At 41.3% G+C, this 23,142-nt stretch overlaps 1 protein-coding gene and 1 pseudogene across 10 annotated transcripts in view; one reads left to right on the forward strand and one right to left on the reverse strand.

Annotated features, from left to right (window-relative positions):
* The window catches only part of RTTN (rotatin), a 164,776-nt gene extending 146,546 nt beyond the window's left edge, over positions 1-18,230 (reverse strand). For 2 of the 10 annotated variants that reach the window (XM_027577525.2, XM_027577526.2), the window contains exons 1-10: positions 18,127-18,226; positions 14,218-14,570; positions 13,818-14,079; positions 13,299-13,486; positions 12,256-12,433; positions 11,398-11,487; positions 8,956-9,046; positions 7,660-7,774; positions 6,582-6,732; positions 1,942-2,107 (exon numbers count right to left, since the gene is read on the reverse strand). In XM_027577525.2, the coding sequence (XP_027433326.2) occupies positions 1,942-2,107; positions 6,582-6,732; positions 7,660-7,774; positions 8,956-9,046; positions 11,398-11,487; positions 12,256-12,433; positions 13,299-13,486; positions 13,818-13,848 (1,010 nt within the window). In that variant the 5' untranslated portion in view covers positions 13,849-14,079; positions 14,218-14,570; positions 18,127-18,226. Of the gene's footprint in view, positions 1-1,941; positions 2,108-6,581; positions 6,733-7,659; positions 7,775-8,955; positions 9,047-11,397; positions 11,488-12,255; positions 12,434-12,719; positions 12,734-13,298; positions 13,487-13,817; positions 14,080-14,217; positions 14,571-15,271; positions 15,693-18,126 lie in introns of those variants that run through there. The other 8 variants (XM_027577522.2, XM_027577519.2, XM_027577521.2 and 5 more) reach the window with 8 other exon arrangements.
* A 3,556-nt stretch (positions 18,231-21,786) lies between these two features.
* Positions 21,787-22,939, forward strand: LOC113912397 (annotated as a pseudogene).
* Positions 22,940-23,142: the final 203 nt, after the last annotated feature.

Below are 23,142 nucleotides of genomic sequence, written 5' to 3' on the forward strand. Positions count from 1 at the left end.
TGTAAATGAAACCAAAAATGCATTTATATATTGCTTTTCAAAATGACGTTCCTGAAATTCCTGTAAGAGCAATCAACATTAGCACTAATAACTCATTCATTTCTAGAGAAGAGCAAGCCAATTCATAACAAAGGTCTTCTGTAATCAACTTATAGAGGCAAAACTAAATCGTTTAGTCCCTAGATTTTCACCAAATGTTCTAAGTAAGCCAATGTTAGCAACCGAAGAATGCTAGAAAATGCCAGAAAAACATGAGGAGAAATGCATTACTTCATTTAGTACATTCAACATCACATCATGATTTTGAAAATATACCAAAAAGTGGAACATCCCGTCTTTCTTGGCTTTCTTCATAAAAAATTCTTACCTCAGGTGTCAAGTGATGGGGTGAGGATAAAGTGTTAGAGAAAGGGCTGAACCTCACATTTACAAATTTTTGACTTTTAATATTATCCATAATTGAAGCTGAATCACAGATACACTAATGCTATTGAACAGGTAAAACTCCAAAAATTAAATATATGTTTTGTCATTTCTTCAATTTCAACATCCCAAAATATGAAAATGAGGTGGGCTTCTCTCAAACTCTAAAAGGCTCCGTGAGGAACGTGCTCAGTGAGGAGTGAAAAAGCATACACAGGCAGCACTCTAGATACCACTTAGAGAGTGAGACAGAAAGGCTTTCTAAGAGTAAAGAGAAAGGCTGTGTCTGCCCGACACCAGCTCCTACAGAAGGATTAGGGGCACAGGCTCTCAGATCATACTGTCCACACCTCTGCCCTCCTCTTTACCAACTGTATAAACTGGGGTAAGACTCACTGCCTTTCCAAACCAGGTTTGTCTGTGAAATGACGATGATGGGAATACCACTGCTATTACAGGACTGTCAGGAGGACAGCTAAAGGAGATAAAGCATGTACGGCACTTGGCGTAACACCAAGCATGCAGCCAGCACGAATCAGTGAGAGCCTGTAGCAGCAGCAGTGTCACGAGTGAAAATCAAGCCAAAAACGAGTGTTCATTTCACTGAGCATTTATTAAAACACCACCAAAGGAGAAATTAGTATGTTCATAAGATGCCTGTAGCCTAAGGATGAGGTAACACACAAACACCACGCCAATCCCCTTAAGCAAAGTTAATATATAAAAAATCTGTATTTACACAAGTAAAATATCGTAAATTGTGCATCTTAAAGGAATCTTTGTTTTATAGTCGTGAATCATTGTCTTTAATAAATACTGATGCATTTAAGTTATGATTAGACTTACAAATGTGGGTTTAAAATATCATCAAAATGTATCTATCATTTAAAGCTACGCTTTTAAACTAGATCGCATTTCATTTGTGGCTGATGAAAACAATTTAAGAGATCAGAATTTTCATTCTTTTTTTAACGAAATAGAAAACGGAAAATATAGTTCACTATGTAGCATATGGAATCAAAGTACTATTTTGTGGACATCTTGTTTTGGCAGGGACACACACACAGCTGTACACACACGCACACACACACAGGTGTACACACACAGGTGTACACGCACACACAGGTGTACGCACACACACAGGTGCACGCACACACACGCACACACAGGTGTACGCACACACAGGTGTACGCACGAGCACGCACGCACGCACACACGCACACAGGTGCACACGCGCACGCACGCACACAGGTGCACACGCGCACGCACACACAGGTGTACACGCACGTGCACACAGGTGTGCGCGCGCACACGCACACATAAGAGCTGTGCCCAGAGCGTTGCACTGAATGTAGCATATTTCTTACTGCAGATCGTGGTCCCACAAGTGTGACACGCGCCGGTTCGACCCGAGGCCAGCACTCGTGGTGATGTTCCGAAAGGCGAGACAGACGCGACCAGCAGCCGGCCCCCTGCGCTGAACGGCGCGCACGCACGGTCGCCGGCTGCCGCGCTCACCTGGAGGCCGTGGCGTCCCAGTCCTGGCCGTCGCCTCTGGGCCGCGGGCCCGTGCGCCCAGCCACCGAGGGCCGCGGGCTGCTGCCTCCCGGAGAAGGGTTCCGCGCGGGGTCGCCGACTCTGACTTCATGACAGTAGGACAAAGAAGAATTGGGGGAAACTGCGTCTGGGGGAAAAGAACGAAATTAGCCCGCACTAGTGACAAATGACGATGATACAGCTTTCCTGTCATCCTTCCCAAAGACCTCAATGAAGTAAGACAGTGGAAGCACGTCTACCGGGGTGAAAGCAAGGCAGTGGAAGCACGTCTACCGGGGTGAAAGGAAGGCAGTGGAAGCACGTCTACCGGGGTGAAGGTAAGACAGTGGAAGCACGTCTACCGGGGTGAAGGTAAGGCCGTGGAAGCACGTCTACCGGGGTGAAGGTAAGGCCGTGGAAGCACGTCTACCGGGGTGAAGGTAAGGCCGTGGAAGCACGTCTACCGGGGTGAAGGTAAGGCCGTGGAAGCACGTCTACCGGGGTGAAGGTAAGGCCGTGGAAGCACGTCTACCGGGGTGAAGGTAAGGCCGTGGAAGCACGTCTACCGGGGTGAAGGTAAGGCCGTGGAAGCACGTCTACCGGGGTGAAGGTAAGGCCGTGGAAGCACGTCTACCGGGGTGAAGGTAAGGCCGTGGAAGCACGTCTACCGGGGTGAAGGTAAGGCCGTGGAAGCACGTCTACCGGGGTGAAGGTAAGGCAGTGGAAGCACATATACTGGGGTGAAAGTAAGGCCAGCCCCTTCCGCGAGCACCCCCGCAGCACGTCTACACTGCTAACTGCCTACCCTGACCACGTGCGCCTTCTAGCCAGCATTATCGACTCACCACGTTCAGGACTGCCGAGGCAGAGTAACGGGCCACTGCCCCGCCCAAAACTCTACGAGAACCCTACCTCAAACTACATGTGAAAAGAACTCAAAAAGTAAACCTACATACAAGTTAAAACCACAAAGCTCTTAGCAGAAAATACAGAGGTCAGTCTTCAGGCTCTTGGATTGGCAAGACATCCTCAGACATGAAACCCAAACCAGGAACAAAGAAAACAAAGATAAACTGGACTTCATCGAAATCAAAAACTTTTGTGCGTTAGACATTATCTGACAACTACAGAAACTGACAACCTACAGACTGAGAAAAAATATTTGCAGATCATGTATCTAAAGAGGACTTTATAACCAGGGTATATAAAGAACTAAAACTCAACAAGAAAAAACAAACAAACAAAAAAAAACACAAAAAACAAAAAACCATGAGCACCTGGGTGGCTCAGTCAGTTGAGCTTCCAACTCTTGATTTTGGCTCAGGTCATGATGTCAGGGTCATGAGATCAAGTCCCACCTCAGGCTCCGTGCTCAGCAGGGAGTCTGTTTGAGACTCTCTCTCTCTCCCCCTGCCTCCTTCCTCCCCAACCCCCCCCCCCCGCGCAGCCACACGCTCTCCCTCTCTCTAAAATAAGTAAATAAAATCTTAAAAAAAAAAAACCACCCAATTTAAAAATGGGCAAAGGACTTTAAAAGACATTTTTCCAGGGGCGCCTGGGTGGCTCAGTTGGTTAAGCGTCTGCCTTCAGCTCGGGTCATGATCCCAGGGTCCTGGGATCGAGCCCCGCGTTTTCAGGTTCCCTGCTCAGCAGGGAGCCTGCTTCTCCCCCTCCCTCTGCCTGCCTCTCTGCCTACTTGTACTCTATCTCTCTGTCAAATAAATAAAATCTTTAAAAAAAAAAAAGACATTTTTCCAAAGAAGATATACAAATGGCCAGTCTGCACATAAAAAGTCACTACGAAATCACTAGTCATTAACCAGTAGTCTTTAAGGAAATACAAATCAGAACCACAATGAAATACCACCTCACACCTACTAAGATGACTATGATTTTAAAAAGGGAAAATAGGGGCACCTGGGTGGCTCAGTTAAGCATCTACCTCCAGCTCAGGTCATGATCTCAGGGTCCTAGGATAGAGCTCCGCAGGGAGCCTGCTTCTCTCCCTCCTTCTACCCCTCCCCCCTGCTCGTGCTCTCTCTTGCATGCTCTCTCTCAAATAAATAAATAAAATCTTTTAAAGATTAAGTAAATTAAATTAAATAAAAAGGGAAAATAACAAGTGTTGACGGCATGTGGAGAAAATGGAAGCCTCATAGGTTGCCAGTGTGGACAGCCACTGTGGCAAACAGTTTGGTGGTTCCTCAGACAGCTAAATGTAGAATTGACATATGACCCAGCAATTCCACTCTTAGGTATATACCCAATAGAACTAAAAACAGGGGCTCAAACAGATATGCGATATTCACCAAAACATTATTCACAAGAGCCAAAAGGTGAGAACAACTCATGTGTCCATCAACAGATAAATGAATATGCCATACAGTGGAATATTATTTATCCATAAAAAGGAATGAAGTCCTAACACACCTGAAACATGGATGAACCTTGAGAACATGATACTCAGTGAAAGGAGCCAGACACAAAAGGACAAATATTGTATGACTCCACTTGTATGAGGTCCCAAGAACAGACAAATTTAGAGACAGAATGTAGAGGAGAGGTTACCAGGGGCTGCAGAGGGAAGGCGACATGGAGAGCATGGCGACACAGTCACAGATCTTCTATTTAGGGTGATGGAAAACATTTGAGAACAGATAATGGTGATGGTTGCACAAGAGTGTGAAAGCAATTAATGCCAACAAAATTGCACATTTCTAAATGGTTATGATGGCAGATTTTATGCTATACATATTTTACCATAATTTTTTTAAAGAATTAAGTAAAATAAAGGCATCTGCAGAGGGAAAAAGAAAGCTCTCCAAGAGCTTCTCACTGCACTGCAAAGAAAATATGAAACGCTTCCCAAGATCTATAAATCCCTATACACTTTGGCCCCTGGCTACCTCTCTGATCTCACCCCATTCCCTCCCCCTCTCTGCTCCCCATTTCCCGATTACTGCACTCCACTCACACGCCAGCCTGGCTTTCGTTCCTCAGGCATGTCACCTCATTTCCAAGGCCCCCGACCCTCCAGGAATACTGTTTCTGCAGCTCTTCAAGTGGATGGTTCCTTCTCACCCTTCAGGTCACCTCCTCTGAGAAGCTCTCCCTGCCCATCCTATCCAGGTAAGCCGCACTTCCTGGTGACCTTCGGTCACATCACCCTTCCTATTTCCTTTGAGCACTTCTGATCTGAAACAAACTTGTTTACTCGTCTACTACCTGTCCCCAACCTTGTCTCAGATAAGCTCAGAAGGGTGGGGACCTTAACCAGTGTTCAGTGTTATACCCCTTAGAGACTAGAACATCAGTTGGCATATAGTTGGTGATAAATAAACATTTAATACATGAATAAGTCTTGAAAGATACTATTTTTATCAACATTGTGACTCTTATTCTGATGAAATATGGGGTACCTACAGCTCTCTGTCTTCAGTCATTTGCCAAATGCTCTAGCTCAAGAATGTTAATGAGAAACCCTATACCCTCTGAGATCTATAATAAAGTTAATGTACAGCATAAGTATTCAAGTAGTACAGGATCATTGAAACTCTGAACAGAATGGGGATTAACTGTGAAGCATGATGACAAATCACTGTAATTTAATATTCAACTTTCAATGCATTAAGTGCACAGAATTCCTAAGTTATAAATACTGTTTTGACGAAGCCAGTCTAGTGCTCTATTTGGCCATTAGGTGGTGCTTTTTCCCTTAAAAGTCTGGCACTGCTATCATATGATAAATAACTACATCAGAAGTTGCATAAAAATAGTTTTCATAAAATACAAATCGGGGACACCTGGCTGGCTCAGTCGGTAGGGCATGCAACTCTTGATCTTGGGGTCATGAGTTCAAGCCCCATGTTGGGTGCAGAGATTATTTTAAAATAAATAAATAAATAAAATATACCAAAAGTTTAAAAAAATGTATTTATTAAAAAAATACAAATTATTTTTCAAACAAAACAATCTATTAATACAAGTAACTTCAGGGGCGCCTGGGTGGCTCAGTTGGTTGAGCGACTGCCTTCGGCTCAGGTCATGATCCTGGAGTCCCGGGATCGAGTCCCGCATCGGGCTCCCTGCTCAGCAGTGAGTCTGCTTCTCCCTCGGACCCTCCCCCCTCTCATGCTCTCTCTCTCTATCTCATTCTCTCTCTCAAATAAATAAATAAAATCTTTAAAAAAAAAAAAATACAAGTAACTTCATAATGCCCATGGTCCCACGTGAATAGCTGAACTCAGAATTCTGGTCCCTAACTTCCAACACTGTATGCATAAGAGAAAAGAAAGACATCTTGCAAATGGCTCTTATCAAAAAAAAAGAGGACGGATTGAACGGAGCACTGGGTGTCATACGCAAACAATGAATCATGCAACATTACATCAAAAACTAATGATGTAATGTATGGTGATTAACATAATAAAAAATAAATAAATAAAAAGGGGACAGGATCAGGAGTGGTTCTGTCATTCACGCACTTAGTTTTCAAAGATGATCATTTAATTACATTTAGGAATGAGGAGTTTATGTTGTGAAAATTTATAAAGTGTAACAGGGAATACTCAGAAGAATCTGTAAATACCACCAGTGACTAATGAATAAATAAACATAAATACCTTGTTTACTAGAGAAAAAACCCGGATCTCGGTGAAAGTTAAGTCTGTTTCTTAAGGATGTGCACAGCTGCTGCAAGCAAGACACTGACTGTAAAGCCAGGCGATGTTTTCCGTCTCCTCCAAAGGCCAGTTTCAACAGAGATAAAAGGCTCTGAAATAAAGAAGAGAGCAATGAAAATGATCCAGGGAAGGTGGATGTGGAGTTTAAGTAAGGTCAAATAAATAACCGAAGGAAATAAAATAACTTGAAAGGTATTTGTAAAACCAAGAAACAAGAAATAGGCAAAAATGACTTAGCATAATGCAAGAAGACGGGACAAAACAAGAAAATAAAATTTAACTAGACTAGTCAGTGTTTGTTATATCTAAAATCTGATGGCTGAGTACCTATTCCGAGAGAACACATGAATTATTCCCCATTCAGAACATTAAGTTACACAATACTTTTTAAAAATCACAGCGAACCTTCGGCATCTCAAACAGCTAAATCATTTTGACACCTTTTGGCACCTAACAGCTTTTCCTCTGCTATCTTTGGACAACTGCAACAGTATGTATTAATAGTTTCCATTCAGAGGCATCCATTCCAGCCCTGGGATTGATGAGTGAGGCTGTGGATATGCCAAGACCCCAGACCCGGGATCCCAAGCTCTACTGTATAATCTAATAGACTAGATTGCAAAGAATCCATCTAAACTGCTCACTACCACCTATTTCCACAGCATCTAGCACTGTGCCTTACACATCCTAGACACTCAAAAAGCAATGCTATTCTCACTATTAAGAAGAGTTACTGCTGCCCAACCTCAATTTCCAAAGTTTATTCTTCTCTTTACGTGACCCATAAAAGGTAAATTCAAGGTGGCCAAACTGGACCTGTATGTGTCAAATGAGACTACCTCCTAGCTGAGGAACTACCACTATCCAAAGAAGTAAGACAGAAGTGGTTTCAGGAACCAAATAGTTCATTTTTTTAAATACGGTAAATTCCTTCCCAAGGACTCCTACTTTGCAGAATTTGTTTCACTATAAAAAGTTCTCTATTTCAAAATCTAAAACAATTACAGAGGATACATACCTGAACAATTTTTGGCCTTTGAAGGAAAATTTCAGCAGGAAAATCTTGCATGATTACATCCTTCAATAGTTCACAGGTGTTCCAAATTAAAGTGTGGTTACTACTTCTTAAAGAGCTACCAAAAAATACATACATAAATAGATAAATAGCATTATTTATTTTTAAATAGAGTTTATCTATACAGGATTGTAAGTAATCTAGTGGCATAATGACTCTATCAACAGTTCTTCAGGTCTCAGCTGAGATTTCACTTCCCCTGGGAAGCCTTCCCAGATCTTTTCCCTAATCAAGAACTCTGGGGTAGGTCCTACCTCCATATGCCTACATTTGGTACTAAGGCAACTGCACGTTGACTTTCTATTCCCCACTAGACCCTCCTCAAAGGCAGGCACTACACAGTATCCACCAATTTATGCCAAGACTATCACAAAGCTACAAAATGAAATCAATGAAGTCAAAGGGCACAGAATGCAATGAAATCTGCTAAATGAATTAGGAAGACAGAAAATGTAATAGCAAATACAGAGTTAAATTCTAGAAATTAAGTTCCTTCTAGTGAATCAAGCTGGGATTCTCCTCTTATTCCGAACGGAGCACACCCCTCACCTTCTCAGGCAATATATGCCCTCCTAGGGATTCAGCAACTGTTTACCTCCCACCCCAAGAATCCATAGCCCCTCTCTCACCCCAGCTCCAGTCCACCACCCACCATCCAGAGGTGTGTCCTAGAAATCATATCTCTTCCCTGAGACCTGACTCAGAGCTGACATCAAAACCACCCCTGCCCCTTTCCCAGGCGGACTCTACCTCTCCAATATGTTGTTCCAAGAGAATTTACTGATGCCATTGAAGTGCCAGCATCAAAAACCATTTAACAGCATCCAGCTGTTTATCTAGTCCTAACTCTAGCAAGTTGGTCTTTATATTGTCAACTGAATATACTGTCCACTAAAAAAGACTGCATTTATGCTTAATTTTTTCCATTTTTATTAACTAAGGGCATAAGCAATGGCCAATCGGAGAATCTGGTCAATAAGAGATGACTCATGCCACCAAGAAGTATACAAGATTCCAACCACAAAAACAAAACAAAACAAAACCTTGATGTGTAGCCAGATAATGGCAAATAGGAATTTTCTGACTTGCTTTTTGAAACTGAAAATCATTCATATATTCCCATTACTACCTTTCACAGCCACTTAGTATCTTTTTTCCTGGTGAAAATGTGCAGTAATAGCAACCAGATTTAACGGCTATAAATGAACCAAAATACCTGACACACATCAGGTAGCATACCTTTCATTAGAGGAGAGAACATGTCTATCCGTTGTAGTCAGAGGTAGCCAAGGAAATGTAGAAAACTTCAAACACTTCACAGTCTGATTTACTGTTAATGGAACAGCAAAATTTAAGGGATCAAAGGCAATGCTGACAGACTCACAATGTTAAGAGTAAGGCTTCACCCTTAAAACAGGTCCTCAAAGTAATATCTTACAGTATAACTTTGACCAAACAAGGTCAGCTGCAAATTTGTTCCCTAACATAACAGAGCGCTGTTTTCATAATTTACACAGAACCATATATTATTATTAGAAGGGCATTAAATACAAACTAATATTGAATGACATTTAAAGCTTCAATTACATTTTCTATTTTACCCTGTTGCTAACCAGAACACAAAGCTTAAATTTAACATAAAAGGAACTGGCATTTGAAGATCTTTAATTGTAGAAATTAAAAATGACAAACATAATCATATACTATATTTAATTAATTTAATTTAACACCTAAATGGTGTTAGATGTTTAAACCTCTTTGAAGATGACCTGAAGACCATAAGGTTGAAGATCAAATATCAGCACTCAAGATTAAAAGAAATCTGAGAAACCAACAGTTTTAAACTACCCCGTTCCAATTATTTTTTAACAGATCTCATATTGTACAAGTTAAGGTGGCAATGCTGAGAAACAGTATCTAGTATCTCCATAAACCCTTCCAAGTGGCAAATATTCTTTCTGCCAAATGCTTTGAAAAGAGCATGAAATCGTTGTATATAGATAACAGCATTATTAAATTACCAAATACAGCACAGTTGTTTCTTTCAAAAGTGCTAAGACCCGGGGCACCTGGGTGGCTCAGTTGGTTAAGCATCTGCCTTCGGCTCAGGTCATGATCCCAGAGTCCTGGGATCGAGCCCTGCATCGGGCTCCCTGCTCAGCGGGAAGCCTGCTTCTCCCTCTCCCACTCCCCCTGCTTGTGTTCCTGCTCTCGCTGTCTCTCTCTCTGTCAAATAAATAAATAAAATCTTTAAAAGAAAAAAAACAAAAGTGCTAAAACCCAAACAGGATTTACTTTCTAACAGAAAAGTAAAAGGTGTGTAGGACAGACTTATACCACACTCAAAAAGATGTGTCCAAAATAAGCCATATTGTCAATCCACAAACTGCAACTCACATAAAAAAATATTACCATCTCAATGGCCCCTAATGTTTTCCACAGCTGCACTCAAGTGCCCACCTTCCCAGCCCTGGACATATTCTCTCCCTTCAGATGTCTCTCACTGTCACTCAATGAAGCCTCTTAATCATAAACACAAAGAAACTACCATCTCAAAAACAGAGGCTCCCTAACAAGTGTAACAAAATTTTTACAGAAAGAAAAGGTAAAGTATTTCAACAGCTAAACAAGTTTTCAGTTCTTTCTTAGGCTGTTATTCAACCAGAGGGTTTCTAAGGAAGCATTTTAATAATGGAGGGCTTCCAAACGGAGTTAAACTGAATACTTGACATAAGCAGTTATACCCTTGGACACAACCTTTTCATTTCAACTGTGCAGGCAATAAACTGTTAGGTACATGTTTACTTGATTATTCCCTAACTGCATCACCTCTGGGTGATGGTTTTATCCTTCTAAGCCTCAGTGCCTTCATCAGTAAAATGGAGATAGTAACAATATCAATTTCACTGGAACTCCAGTGAAGATTCATTCAGAGAATACACACTGAGTGCCTAGTAAGTTTTTGGCATTGTTCTGCTCACTGGGGATAAAGCACTATTCACAGCTATTATTAAGCTTATAACCCGGGAGACAAAAAGTGGTAAATAAATACGTAATTTCAGATTATAATGTATGTTAGGAAGAAAACTAGACATAGACAGAAAGTGATCACTGGCTAGAGACCTCAGGAAAGTCTCTCTGAGGAGGTAACATGTGAGCAGAGACACAGCCAGACATGAAAAGACCTGGAAGAGATTCCAGGGAGAGAGAGAGAGGTCTAAATCAGAACTCTTCAATCAACTGGATGCTGGGATAAAGATAAGTGAAGAAACCCAAATGATCCTGAGTCTTTGGCTTGAGTAACTGGATGAACAGTACCACTTAGTGAGCTGGAGAATAAATACCATGACATCTATATAGTGCATGGCACCGTTCCTGACAAATCTGTGTTCAGTAGGCCCTGAGTACTACTGCCACCCTCACCACCCACCTCCAGAGTTGCTCAAATGCAGTTAGACCATTTAGACTCTACATCCTAAACTAATTTGAGGAAACTGAAACATTCAGTTCAGTGCTGAAACATTCAAGTTGGACCACAATATGTCTACAACAACGAAGAAAAGTACATTAATTTCTGATTTACCAAGTCAACAGGATCTACTTCTCTCTCTCTCTCTCAATCTCTCTCTCTCTCTCTCTATACATATACATATATATATATATATATATATATACACACACCCACTGGTCGTGGAGACGCTTCCATGTGCTGGAAATTACTTTTGTATGGAGGAAAATATCCTATTAAGATTTCAGGTTGTTGTGGCAATTCTGGAAAGAAAATATATATTACTGTATTATTGGTTCTTTATTTACTAAAAGTGAAATTTACTCTTTTCAAATATTAATGTTTTCTCTTAAGTTTTACAATCATTTTTAAAACTAGAAAAATAACAGTAGTTTTTTTACCTGCAGTCTTCTTATAGAGGAAAAAAATATAAATGCTGAGCCAGTTTTTAATGGGGGGGTCCCCTCCCTTTTAAGATTCAGCAAATCCAACTATTTGTTGGAATAAAAACATCCATAATGTACATAAAGAATCTGTTACAAAGTATTTATTCAAGGGCTCATCTCTGCTTCTTAGCCCATCTCCCTTCTCTCTCTTACTCCAGTTATGTAGTTCCTGACCACTTCAACCTTCAGGAATCAAGCACTATCTTTCAGTATCTTTGACAATTCTCTGTCACATGTGATTACATATTCAGCAGTTCAGTTGCAATAAGAACGGGAACACAATGTTGTCATTATTGTTATTGTTGAAAATGTGTTATTATTGTAGAAGTAATCTGGCAAAGTAGTCTCAAAAAAGAAAATCTCTGGCATCTTTTAGGCCCCTTGATCAAAAAAGCAACGGATACAAATGTATCCTCCTCTGAATAACTGTAGAAGGCGGGGAAAAGGTCAAGCTCATGTAAGTTAATGCGAGAAAATGATCTTTTTTTTTTTTTTAAACCTAAGGTCCCTTTCCTTAGAATTAACCACTAAAACCAATATATTTCTATTTTAACAGAATGCATCACATTGATTCCAAAGAGTTACCAGTTTGTTTGGTTTGGTAAGATGCAGAATATAATGCAGCATCTCCTGAAGGAAGAATAAAAAGTCCATCCAGAATGCCATCAATTTCAGCCTGCAGATTCGGCTCCACATTAGAACGAAGTTTAGATAAGAATTCAACTGCACCAAGATCAACCAAATGCTGGACGGCTGGGGGATACTGAAATAAGAAGAGGAGAGTCTTGAGAATAACCATATATATCAAAATTTCTACACTCTGTCTTACAGCAACAAAAACATGAAATTATTTTTAGGATTCTAGATATCCCTTTTTTAAAAAATAAATCTCGCATTGATATATGTAAAAGTAAATAACTTCCATGTATAGCACATAGATTTACAGACGTACATAAACCACGTGATAACACTTATGACAGAAAAGCCCAGACATTAAGCACTAGAAATGCACACTATAAACGCCTGTTTTTACTTATTAAATGGATTACCTCTCTCCTCCGACTCTCACCCTATCCTCTCCAGTCGAAGGATGCCAAGGTAATAATCTCCTATGACTGCATAGTGACTTAGTTTTGAAAGGTTACACTTGCACTCTTGACATTTAGCCCTGACAACTACTCTCAAGACAGGCTGAGGAACATAAATCTGAAAAACAGATATGGAAAACGCCATTTCACATACTTGAGGTATTTATTAATCACGGTCTGTACCATTAACTTTAAACATGTTCTCTTTCATACAGACACATCTAATTATTAATATGCAAATAACAGAACAAAGAGAAAAACAGAATGACAAATATCAACTTCCAAAGATGGTTCCAAAAAATCAGAACACGCCAAAACTCAGAAGTTCTGTTATTTCAGAGAGCACAGTAGAGATAATGTGAGATTCAACATTACAAATAAGAGAAAAGGAAGTTGAGCATTATATACCCTGAGGAACGAAAACTCAACATCTCTCGTTGGTTAGGGAAAAAGTTGTAATTATTTAACTTTCAAAAAAATGCTACAATTAAATGGCTACGACACACTCGCTCTTCGGAGTTTATTTCAAAATGATCCTACCTTAACCAATCTGTTCAAAAGGCCGAGAACCTCTTCTTTCATTGGAACAGACGGGAAATTGAACCATTCCAGCAAATGGAGAAAAAGGAGCCTCTCCTGAACTAGGTCGTCGCAACAGACCAAGTTGTGCTCAACCTTGCAGAGAACACTCCTGAGCGCGCGTTCCCTGATCTCGGCCAGCTGATGACCTGTCAAAGTACAGCACACTGAGCTGTTGCCCAACTCCAGGGAGACGCCCACCCGGCATTTACCCTTCCGCTCATGTACGCTGGGGACGAGGGCAGGGTGAAGAGGGAAATAAAGCAAATTTTGTTCACAGGCGGGCCTCTGCTCTTTTCGGGACGCGAACCGCGGAGTTTACACCAAGTCCGAGATGGGTTCCCGGGGGCTGCCCCGGCGAGGCCAGGATCAGCGGGAGCCCTCTCGGGGTGGACCGGCCGCGAAAACGTTACACGGCCATTCTTAGCAAGTGGCCACGACAGAAGGGTGACTGCAGCGAGGGGCAACTCAGCCTGTTACCGAGTTTCCTGAGGAGCCCCGTCAAGACCATTTCGTCCCGCTCAATCAGCCGCCGCCGGAGAATTAAACTGCCGCGCCACAGCGTCCGTGTCCAATTAGTGTCCCCATGGAAACCCGGCCGGTCGGGCTGTTGAGTTCCGCAATGCAGCAGAGAACCACCAGACGAACGGGAAGCACCCCACGAGCTGCTGCAGGGCCCCGCGACTCCACAGAAGCTTACAGTCTCTCTGTAATTACTACTACGCAGTTCCTAGACAGTAGTCTTTGCCGTTAAGAACCGGAAAGAATGAGGAGACAAGCTGGGAGTAGAACCCGCCCCGGCCGCGGTGCACGTCGGGAGTTGTGGTCTTCGCCCACTTGTGCTCCCCTCCCGGAATTCCGGACCCGCCACTGCACCCACCTTCCTGAGGTTCCGGGATCCCAGCGCGGGCTCCGGCGCGGGCTCCAGCGCGGGCTTGCAGAAGTCCCGGCAAAGCCGAACCTGGCCCTGCGAAGTCGCTCTGGCCCTGCCCATCAGAATTCCCGGCTCCCCGAACTTTCCAATTTACAGTGCAGAGTTTGGTTGGGTTTGGATTTCCGCACATCCTCAACCGCCCCACCCCCGTTCGTTACTAAAATCACTTACTTTATCTGTAAAATGTACCGGCAAAGGCAAGCAGTGTCCTCGGATACTGAAGTTCGGTGTAAACAGGCAAGTCACAAAAGGAAAGGGGGTCGGGGAGGAAATAAGCGAACAGAAGAGAAAAAAGGGGGCTGTAGAAGCAAAAAAAAAAATGGGGGGCAGGGTAAGGGTATGAATTAGTATTTGAATGCCCCCATAGTTGGCTTTTGCGCTGAACAAACAAGAAAAAAATTTCTAAGCAGTGCTAAGAGCAACAACAAAATTAAATTTGTAAAATGATTTGCATTTTAGAGAACATTTTCTCTCACGGATGTTTTCAGTTTCCCTTGGAAAGGGATGTCAAGGCAGGTATAACATCCATTCCTATTTTGCAGTAAAAGGGAGCGTAAAATCAGAGAAGTTCCTCACCCACAGTCATACCAACTAGTTAAGTAGCCGACTGAGGGCCTGACCTTCATTTTTCTTTTAACATTCGTAGGACCTTGCTGCTTCTGCGAGGTGCGTAGGCTAGAAAGTGGTGATGTTTGAGCTGGATCTTGAAGGGTAAGTAGGAATTTGTCTGCCAGGCAAAGAAATGGGGTAAGGGAATTCCTGCCAGAGAAAACAGTGCATGCAAAGCAAAGATGCCGAATGGGTCTGTCAAGGTCAGGGAAAGAGCCATTCTATGCGGCCAAATTACCCCTGGGAGGAAGAAAGGGAAGTGAAGGGGCTGCTAGCATGCTAGTTATTCTCCACTTGCCCCTCTGTGGTGAAGAGGAGACAGCAGGAGGAAATTGGAGAGTGGGAAGAAAAAGAAGTGTGGATATTTAACCAATGTTCCACTAGCCCATACCTAAGCCTCACTGGCCGAGTCGGTATCGGGCTGCATTTCTCAAGGCTCAGGGAAGAGAAGAGCTCCTGATAGAGACTGTGCCAAATGGACCAAAAAGTGGAAACAGTTGTACCAGCTGAGAAGTTTCTGTAGTTACTGAAGCATGAAGGCTGTAGTCGTGGATTTGAAGTATCAGGATCAAAATACACGTGATGGTACAAACGAGTAATGGAAATAACTTTTCAAAGATAATTGTAAGATGAAAGTCTTAGATGTTGAGACACTGAGGATGTCAGTGGGGAAGGGATGATAATACTGTGGGAGAAAAATAAATTACAGTTGACTCTTGATCAACATGGGTTTGAACTGCCCGGGTCCACTGATGCACAAATTTTTTTCAATAAATATACTATAGTATGCCTGCACTATAGATGTGTTTTCTCTTCCTTATGATTTTCTTAACATTTTCTTTTCTGTAGCTTGCTATATTCTACAAATACAGTGTGTACTACATATAACATACAAAATATGTGTTAATCGACTATCTGTTACCGGTAGGGTTCATGTCAACAGTGGACGATCGGTAGTTACGTTTTTGGGGAATCAAAAGTCAGACGTGGATTTTTGACAGCACAAGGCTCAATGCCCCCAAACCCTGTTGTTCAGGGGTCAACTATAATTTAAAACAAGTATGTTGCGAGCAAAAAGGGGGGCCAAAAATGAAATGGTCCCTTTTTTTAATGAGATATGATGGGCATATAACATTATATCAGCTTCAGGTGTACGGCATGATTTGATATTTGTATACACTGCGAAATGACCCACCACAGTATGTCTAGTAGCCATCCATGAAAAATGGTTTTATGTTGCTTTTATTTTCTAATTTTTATTGTTATTGTTGAGCATATATTGTTTTTATAATTAGAAAAAAATCATTAAGTCCTGCTTATTACATTCAAAGCAATTGTGTATCACTTTTCTATTAGACTAAGTATTGATTTGCCAATTTTTCCTTAAAGAATCAATCTTCAACTTATTAATTCTGCTAAAAAGAATAGTCATACTCTAATGTATTTACTGTACTTTTTTTTTATTATCGGTAACTTTCTCGTTCCTTCCTTAGGTTTGTTTTACAGTTCCTTTTCTCACTTCTTGAGCTAAAGGTTTTGTTGTTTGTCTTCATTCTTTCTCATTTAGTTATAGAGAATTCCATGAACCCACATCTAACAAAAGTTTTAACCATATATCATGAATTTAGATTTATAATGTTCTAACTATGGTTAGAACTCTCAACCATTCTGAAACTATTTTGATACTTTCAATTTCACCCAAGATCTATTTAGGAGGAGGTTTTTAATCATCAAGTCTGTCCTGCATATCTTTTAGTTATTAATTTTCTGTTACTACATCCCAACCAGCAACGGGGGCTTTTAATCATTTTGAACTTCAATGTAGGTTTTTTTAAATGATGCCCCCCCAAGTACTTTAAAAAAAACGGGCAATAGATATCTGTGTAGATGTATGGAGAACTGTATGTATGTATATTTGTAATTTTCTACTTGTACTTACAGTAGTTTTTGTTATATTTCTTTAAATGCTAACTTATAATAAAAACATGTTGAATTTTACCTGATGGTAAATGATAGTCATTCAGGCAGCAGTGTATGTATGGATCGGGAACAGAATGAAGAGTAGAGACCTTATATGTTGGGATCTGCTTATCAAAAAACCATGCAACATTATAGAGAAAAACATGTGGCTCCAGGAGCACAGGTCAAATTCTAATTATTGAACTCCGCTTAATTTTCAACCATCCTTCGACCTTTCAGTCATACCCACAAAATCGCTGGCATTGCCTCAGTCTGCTATACTGGATCCTTTGGCTTAGATGAAGATATTTATATCAAAAGTCACAGGAAATATTCAGTGACTCTCCTAAGAACTCATACTACTATCTGTGGTGATTTATTCTAGGAGAAAAAGAAATGCTTTATTTTTTTTTTTCTCCTGGAAAAGTCGTGCAATTTTTCCCTTCCTCATAACTTGAACATGAATTCTAATACTTGGGGTTATATCCAGTAGGTCTGTCAGTTGGGATCATATGCATTTCCTACCCTTTATTTCTGTTACTTGACTAACTTAAAATCTCTGCCTCATAGTTATATAAACTAAGCAAACTATTACATAGACTACAAACCTTGGAGCCAGACATAGGTTTAAAACCAAGTTTGCAACCTTCTTAATTGCATAATTATGGGTAAGGTAATTAACTTTCTTGGTTGCAAATGACAAAAATTTCACTCAAAGGAGTAAGCAAAAATGAGATTTATTACCTCGCTCTAGAAAAGGATCTGGCCTCAGAGACTCAACAAATATTAATATTCCTTTTCTCAACATCTTAGCCTTGCTTCCCTCAAGTGTGTTTGTCCCATTCTTTTGTATAAGCAGGATTCTCCCAGAATATATAGGGCAAGAGAGGAGTATGGTCCAGACTTCCATCTTCCCATATAGTGACCCAAGAAGAAAGAAGAAACCTTTCTGCCAACATCCAGATATAAAATCCATCGTGGGAAACCCCTTCAGGATAGTCATTATGAGATTGCCTGATCCCAAGTTACTTACTTACCCCCTGAAGTGCAGGGCAGGGTATTACAATTGTACTGGAGTTAGAAGTAGTTGGGCAGAAGACTTCCAGTAAGGAAAGGGGTGGGATGAACAGAAAATGGGGGGAAAGAATATTGGGAAGGGGGAAAAACCCTGATGCCTCTCTAACCCCTAATCCTCAGCCTCTACAAGTAGAAATTGGGGTTAAAGATAGAACGCACTGGTAGGACATGTGTGAGGACCAAAGGAGATAAATCAAGGAAAGCACTTACCCCAAAACCTCCATAATAGGTAGTTGCTACAAATAATAGCGATTTTAGTGGCTGTCAAACTTGAGGATGCCTCTTTGCCACATTGAACGTTTGGTGTCCCCCTCTCCCCAAAATTCATATGTTAAAATATAATCCCCATTGTGATGATACTAGGAGGTGGGACTTTTGAGAAGTTACTAGGTCATAAAGGGGAAGCCTCATGAATGGGACGCATGCTTTTTTAAAAGATGTTCCAAATAGGTCCCTCCCCTCTCTGCCATGTGAAGACACAGAAAAAAGAGTTATCTATGAACCAGGAAGCTGGTCCCCACCAGATGCTGAAATTTGTTAGCCCTTTGATCTTGGGCTTTCCGGCCTCTAGAGCGGTGAGAAATAAATTTCTGTTGTTTATAAGCCATCCCCATCCAGTCTATGGTATTTTGTTATAGTAGCCTGAATGGACTGAAATAATTGTCTCTCTAGGGAGCAAATGCAATGTTATAGCCTATGTCAGTACTACCTGCAAGTATAACCACAAGGTAGCTCTGTTCAGCAGAAAGAGCTCAGAGGAACCTGGCCCAAGAAGCGGTCTTTCTTTCTTTCTTTCTTTCTTTCTTTTTTTTTTTTTTTGACAGAGAAAGAGAACGTGAGAGAGGGAACACAAGCAGGGGAAGTGAGAGAGGGAGAAGCAGGCTTCCCGCCAAGCAGGGAGCCCAATGCGGGGCTCGATCCCAGGACTCTGGGATCATGACCTGACCTGAAGGCAGACGCTTAATGACTGAGCCACCCAGGTGCCCCAAAAAGCAGTCTTTCTGCTTATTGTGGGAGACCTCACAGGCAGAGGTGCTCAAGACCTTCCAGCTATTGATGCAGCCAAACCCAGGCACAATTTCCCGGAGAAAGGGAGTTCTCTGACCTTCTTTTCCTCATTTTTCAGAGGAAAGAAATTATTGGCCCAAAGGGAGAAATCCTTTTACAAGCCACCTTTACATGAATTAGGATATTAATTTATTTATCAAAACAACATATATAAAGAGCAAACAAGCAGGATTCATAAACAAAAAGACTCTAACCAATAGATGTGGGTTATTCATGGTTATTCAAGTTATTCATGTTCCCCCAGGGCAGGCAAACATTCTGTGTGTCTTCCAGAAAGTCACCTGGACCCCAGCCTGCCTTACTCAAGAATAAAGATCATGATTCAGGGTGCCTGGGTGGCTTGGTCAGTTGGGCATCAAACTCTTGATTTCAGCTGGGGTCATGATCTTAGGGTGGTGGATTGAGCCCCATGTTGAGCTCTGCATCCTCAGCAGGGAGTCCACTTGAGATCCTCTCTCTCCCTCTGCCCCTCCCCCCACCCCATGCTCATACTCTCTGTCTCTCTCTCAAAATAAATAAATCTTAAAAAAGTTTTTAAAAAAGATCATGATTCATTAATAATTCTGATCTTTATTTGTTTTTTTTTTTAAGTAGGTGCCACACCCATCATGGAACCCAATGTGGGGCTTGAACTCACGACCCTGAGATCAACACCTGAGCTGAGATCAAATGTCAGTTGCTTAACCACCTGAGCCACCCAGGCACCCCAATAATTCTGATCTTTAAGAAGGTAAAATGGTTTTGGCTAAAGGTTTCATCCCCTACTTACGAATTGTCCTAATCATGCTCCATAATTTTGTCCTATGAATTTACATAATATTTAATTTTTAAGGGGATTATCAATTCTAATTCATCTTTCCAATACCAAAATAGAAAAGTAATAAATGCTTTATGCCATTTTAAAGTAGAAGAATTGAAACAAGATATATTCATGTTCCACTTCAAATAGCAAAACAACACGGATTTGAACTCTGCTTTCTTCGCACTATTTAATAAATAGGGGTCTTAATTATAGATGTGGAGAAGCAGACAAGGATGTCTGCTATCACCATTGCTGTTCAACATTGTGCTGGAAGTATTATTGAGAGTAATTGGCAAGAAAAAGAAATAAAAGACATTCCAGATTTGTAAGGAAACGTAAATCTATTTCTATTTGTAGTTGACATGACCTTACAAGTAGAAAATTCTAAGGAATCCACAAGGAAACTATTAGACCAAAGGAAAGACTTTAGCAGGGTTACAAAATACAAAATCAATATACAAAATCAAATTCTATTTCTCTACACAAGAAATAAACAATCCAAAAATTAAATTTAAAAAATTTAAATAATAACATTAAAAAGAATAAAATACTTGGGAACAAATTTAACATAAATACAAGACATCTACATGGAAAACTACAAAATATCATTGAAAGACATTTTTTTTAAAGATTTTATTTATGGGGCGCCTGGGTGGCTCAGTCATTAAGCGTCTGCCTTCAGCTAAGGTCATGATCCCAGGGTCCTGGGATCGAGCCCCACATCGGGCTCCCTCTCAGTGAGAAGCTTGCTTCTCCCTTTCCCACTCCCCCTGCTTGTGTTCCCTCTCTCGCTGTGTCTCTCTCTGTCAAATAAACAAAATCTTTAAAAATAAAAAAATAAAAAATAAAGATTTTATTTGTTTATTTGACAGAGAGAAAGACAGCGAAAGAGGGAACACAAGCAGGGAGAGTGGAAGAGGGAGAAGCAGGCTTCCCACTGAGCAGGGAGCTCCATGCAGAACTCAATCCCAGGATCCTGGGATCATGAGCTGAGCCTAAGGCAGATGCTTAACCAACTAAGCCACTTAGGAGCCCCATTGAAAGACATTTTAAAAGACCTAAATAAATAGAAAGACATCCTTGTCATTGATTGGAAGATTTTGTATTGTTAAAATGGCAGTACTCCCCAAATTGCACTACAGATTTAAAGCAATCTCTTATCAAATACCCAGCTACCTTTCTCATAAAATTAACAAGCTTATCCATATGGAAACAATGTGGATACTACTGGCTTATGTTCATGCGGAAATTAAGGGAACCAGACTGGCCAAAACAATCTCAAAAAAGTACAAAATTGAAGGACTTCTTCCCAATTTCAAAACTTATTACAAAGCTACAGTATTCAAGAGTGTGTGGTACTGACATAAGGACAGACATACACACTCACCAATGGAATACAACTGAAAGTCCAGAAATAATCATTCACATTTGTGGTCAGTTGCTTATCAACAAATGTGCCACAACAATTTAACAAGGAAAGAATATTTTTTTCGGCAAATGGGACAACTGGATATCCACATGCAAAAGAATCAATTTGGATCCATACCTCGCACCATCACAAAATGAATTTAAAATGGATCAAGGTCCTAAATGCAAGCACTTAAAACTATAAAATTCTTGGGAAAAAAATAGGCATAAATTTTCATGAGTGTAAATTAGGCAGTGTTTTCTTAGACATGGCAGCAAAAACACAAGCAAAAATTTAAAAAGGTAAATTGGACATCATCACAATTTAAAATTTTGTGCTTCTAAGGTTACTATCAAAAAAGTGAAAAGTGAAGCCAGGAGTAGGAGAAAACATTTGCAAACCATATATCTAATAAATATCCTTTATCCAAAATATGTTAAAAAACAACAACAAAAATCTTTACAACTCAACAATAAAAAGACAACCCAATTTAAAAATGGGCAAAAAATCTGAATAGACAGTTCTTCAAAGAAGATATCTAAATGGCCAATAAACACATGAAAAGGCTCAGCCACCTTACATTCAAGAGGAAATGCTGCTCTCAGTGGTTTCCAGGCCTGGGATTTCGACTTTCAGCTATAACAAAAACAAGAAGCTGTACATGTCATTGCCTCAGCAGATGGCATCACCTAGTCCAAGCAACAGTACCCCTAGCAGCAGCAGTGGGAGCAATGGAAATGACCAGCTAAACAAAACCAACCTCTATATCCAGGGGTTGCAACCAGGCACTTACTGACCAGGACCCTGTCAAATTGTACCAGTCTTACAGCAGGATTGTCTCCACCGAGGTGATACTGGACAAGAGCACAAACAAATGCAGAGGCTATGGTTTTGTGGACTTTGACAGTCCTTCAGCAGCACAGAAAGATATAACAGCACTGAAAGCCATTGGCATACAGGCACAGATGACAAAGCAACAGGAGCGGGACCCCACAAATTTATACCTATCAAACCTTCCACTAGCAATGGTTAAGCAAGAACTGGAGGGGATGCTGAAGCCCTTTGGCCAAGTTATCTCCACTCAAATCCTCTGACACCGGTGGAACCAGCAGAGGGTTGGCTTTGCAAGAATGGAGTCCACAGAAAAGTGTGAAGCCATCATCACCCACTTTAATGGAAAAAATATTAAGGCACCTGCTGGAATACCAGCTCCATCTGATCCCTTGCTTTGCAAATTTGCTGATGATGGTCCAAAGAAATGACAGAACCAAGGAAAATCTGTGCAAAATGGATGGGCCTGGCCAAGGAATGCAGATATGGGTGGTATAGTCTTGACCTATGACCCCACCACAGCTCTTCAGAATGGGTTTTCCCCAGCTCCTTATAATATATCACCCCCAGCAGGATGCTTGCTTGGTCTGCACTCTCCCCACGTCTTCTATCTCCTGTGTCTTTGGATCACAGAATGACTCAGACATCTCCTCTACAAGCACCTAACCCATCCTAGATGCACCACCAATCATACCTCATGCAGCCTTCAGCTTCAGTTCTGCCACCAGAGATGGATCATGCCATTTCTCTCCAGCCTGCCTCCATGATGGGACCTCTTACCCAGCAGGTGGGCCACCTCTTCCTCAGCAGCAATGACACTTATCAGGCCTATGGCTGCCACTACACAAGGAGCTCACATCTCCCATGATATCCCCCGTGCCTTCTCCCAGGACCCGAACCCGCAGTATCTCTGAGGTATGCCTATACAAATAAATTATTGGAGATGCTGATGCTCCCAGACTCCGGAGGGCTAACCAGGAATACACACCATCCATGGGCCCTGCTCAGGACTAACACTTGGTCATCATTTTTCACAGGCCTGGGCATGGAAAAAGAAATCTCTGCACTCCTGCCCTCTGCTTGTTCCTCCATTCCTGAGGGAGCATAGGGGAACTGT

The sequence above is a fragment of the Zalophus californianus genome, chromosome 14 (assembly GCF_009762305.2).
Source record: "Zalophus californianus isolate mZalCal1 chromosome 14, mZalCal1.pri.v2, whole genome shotgun sequence".
NCBI classification, from domain to species: Eukaryota; Metazoa; Chordata; class Mammalia; order Carnivora; family Otariidae; genus Zalophus; species Zalophus californianus.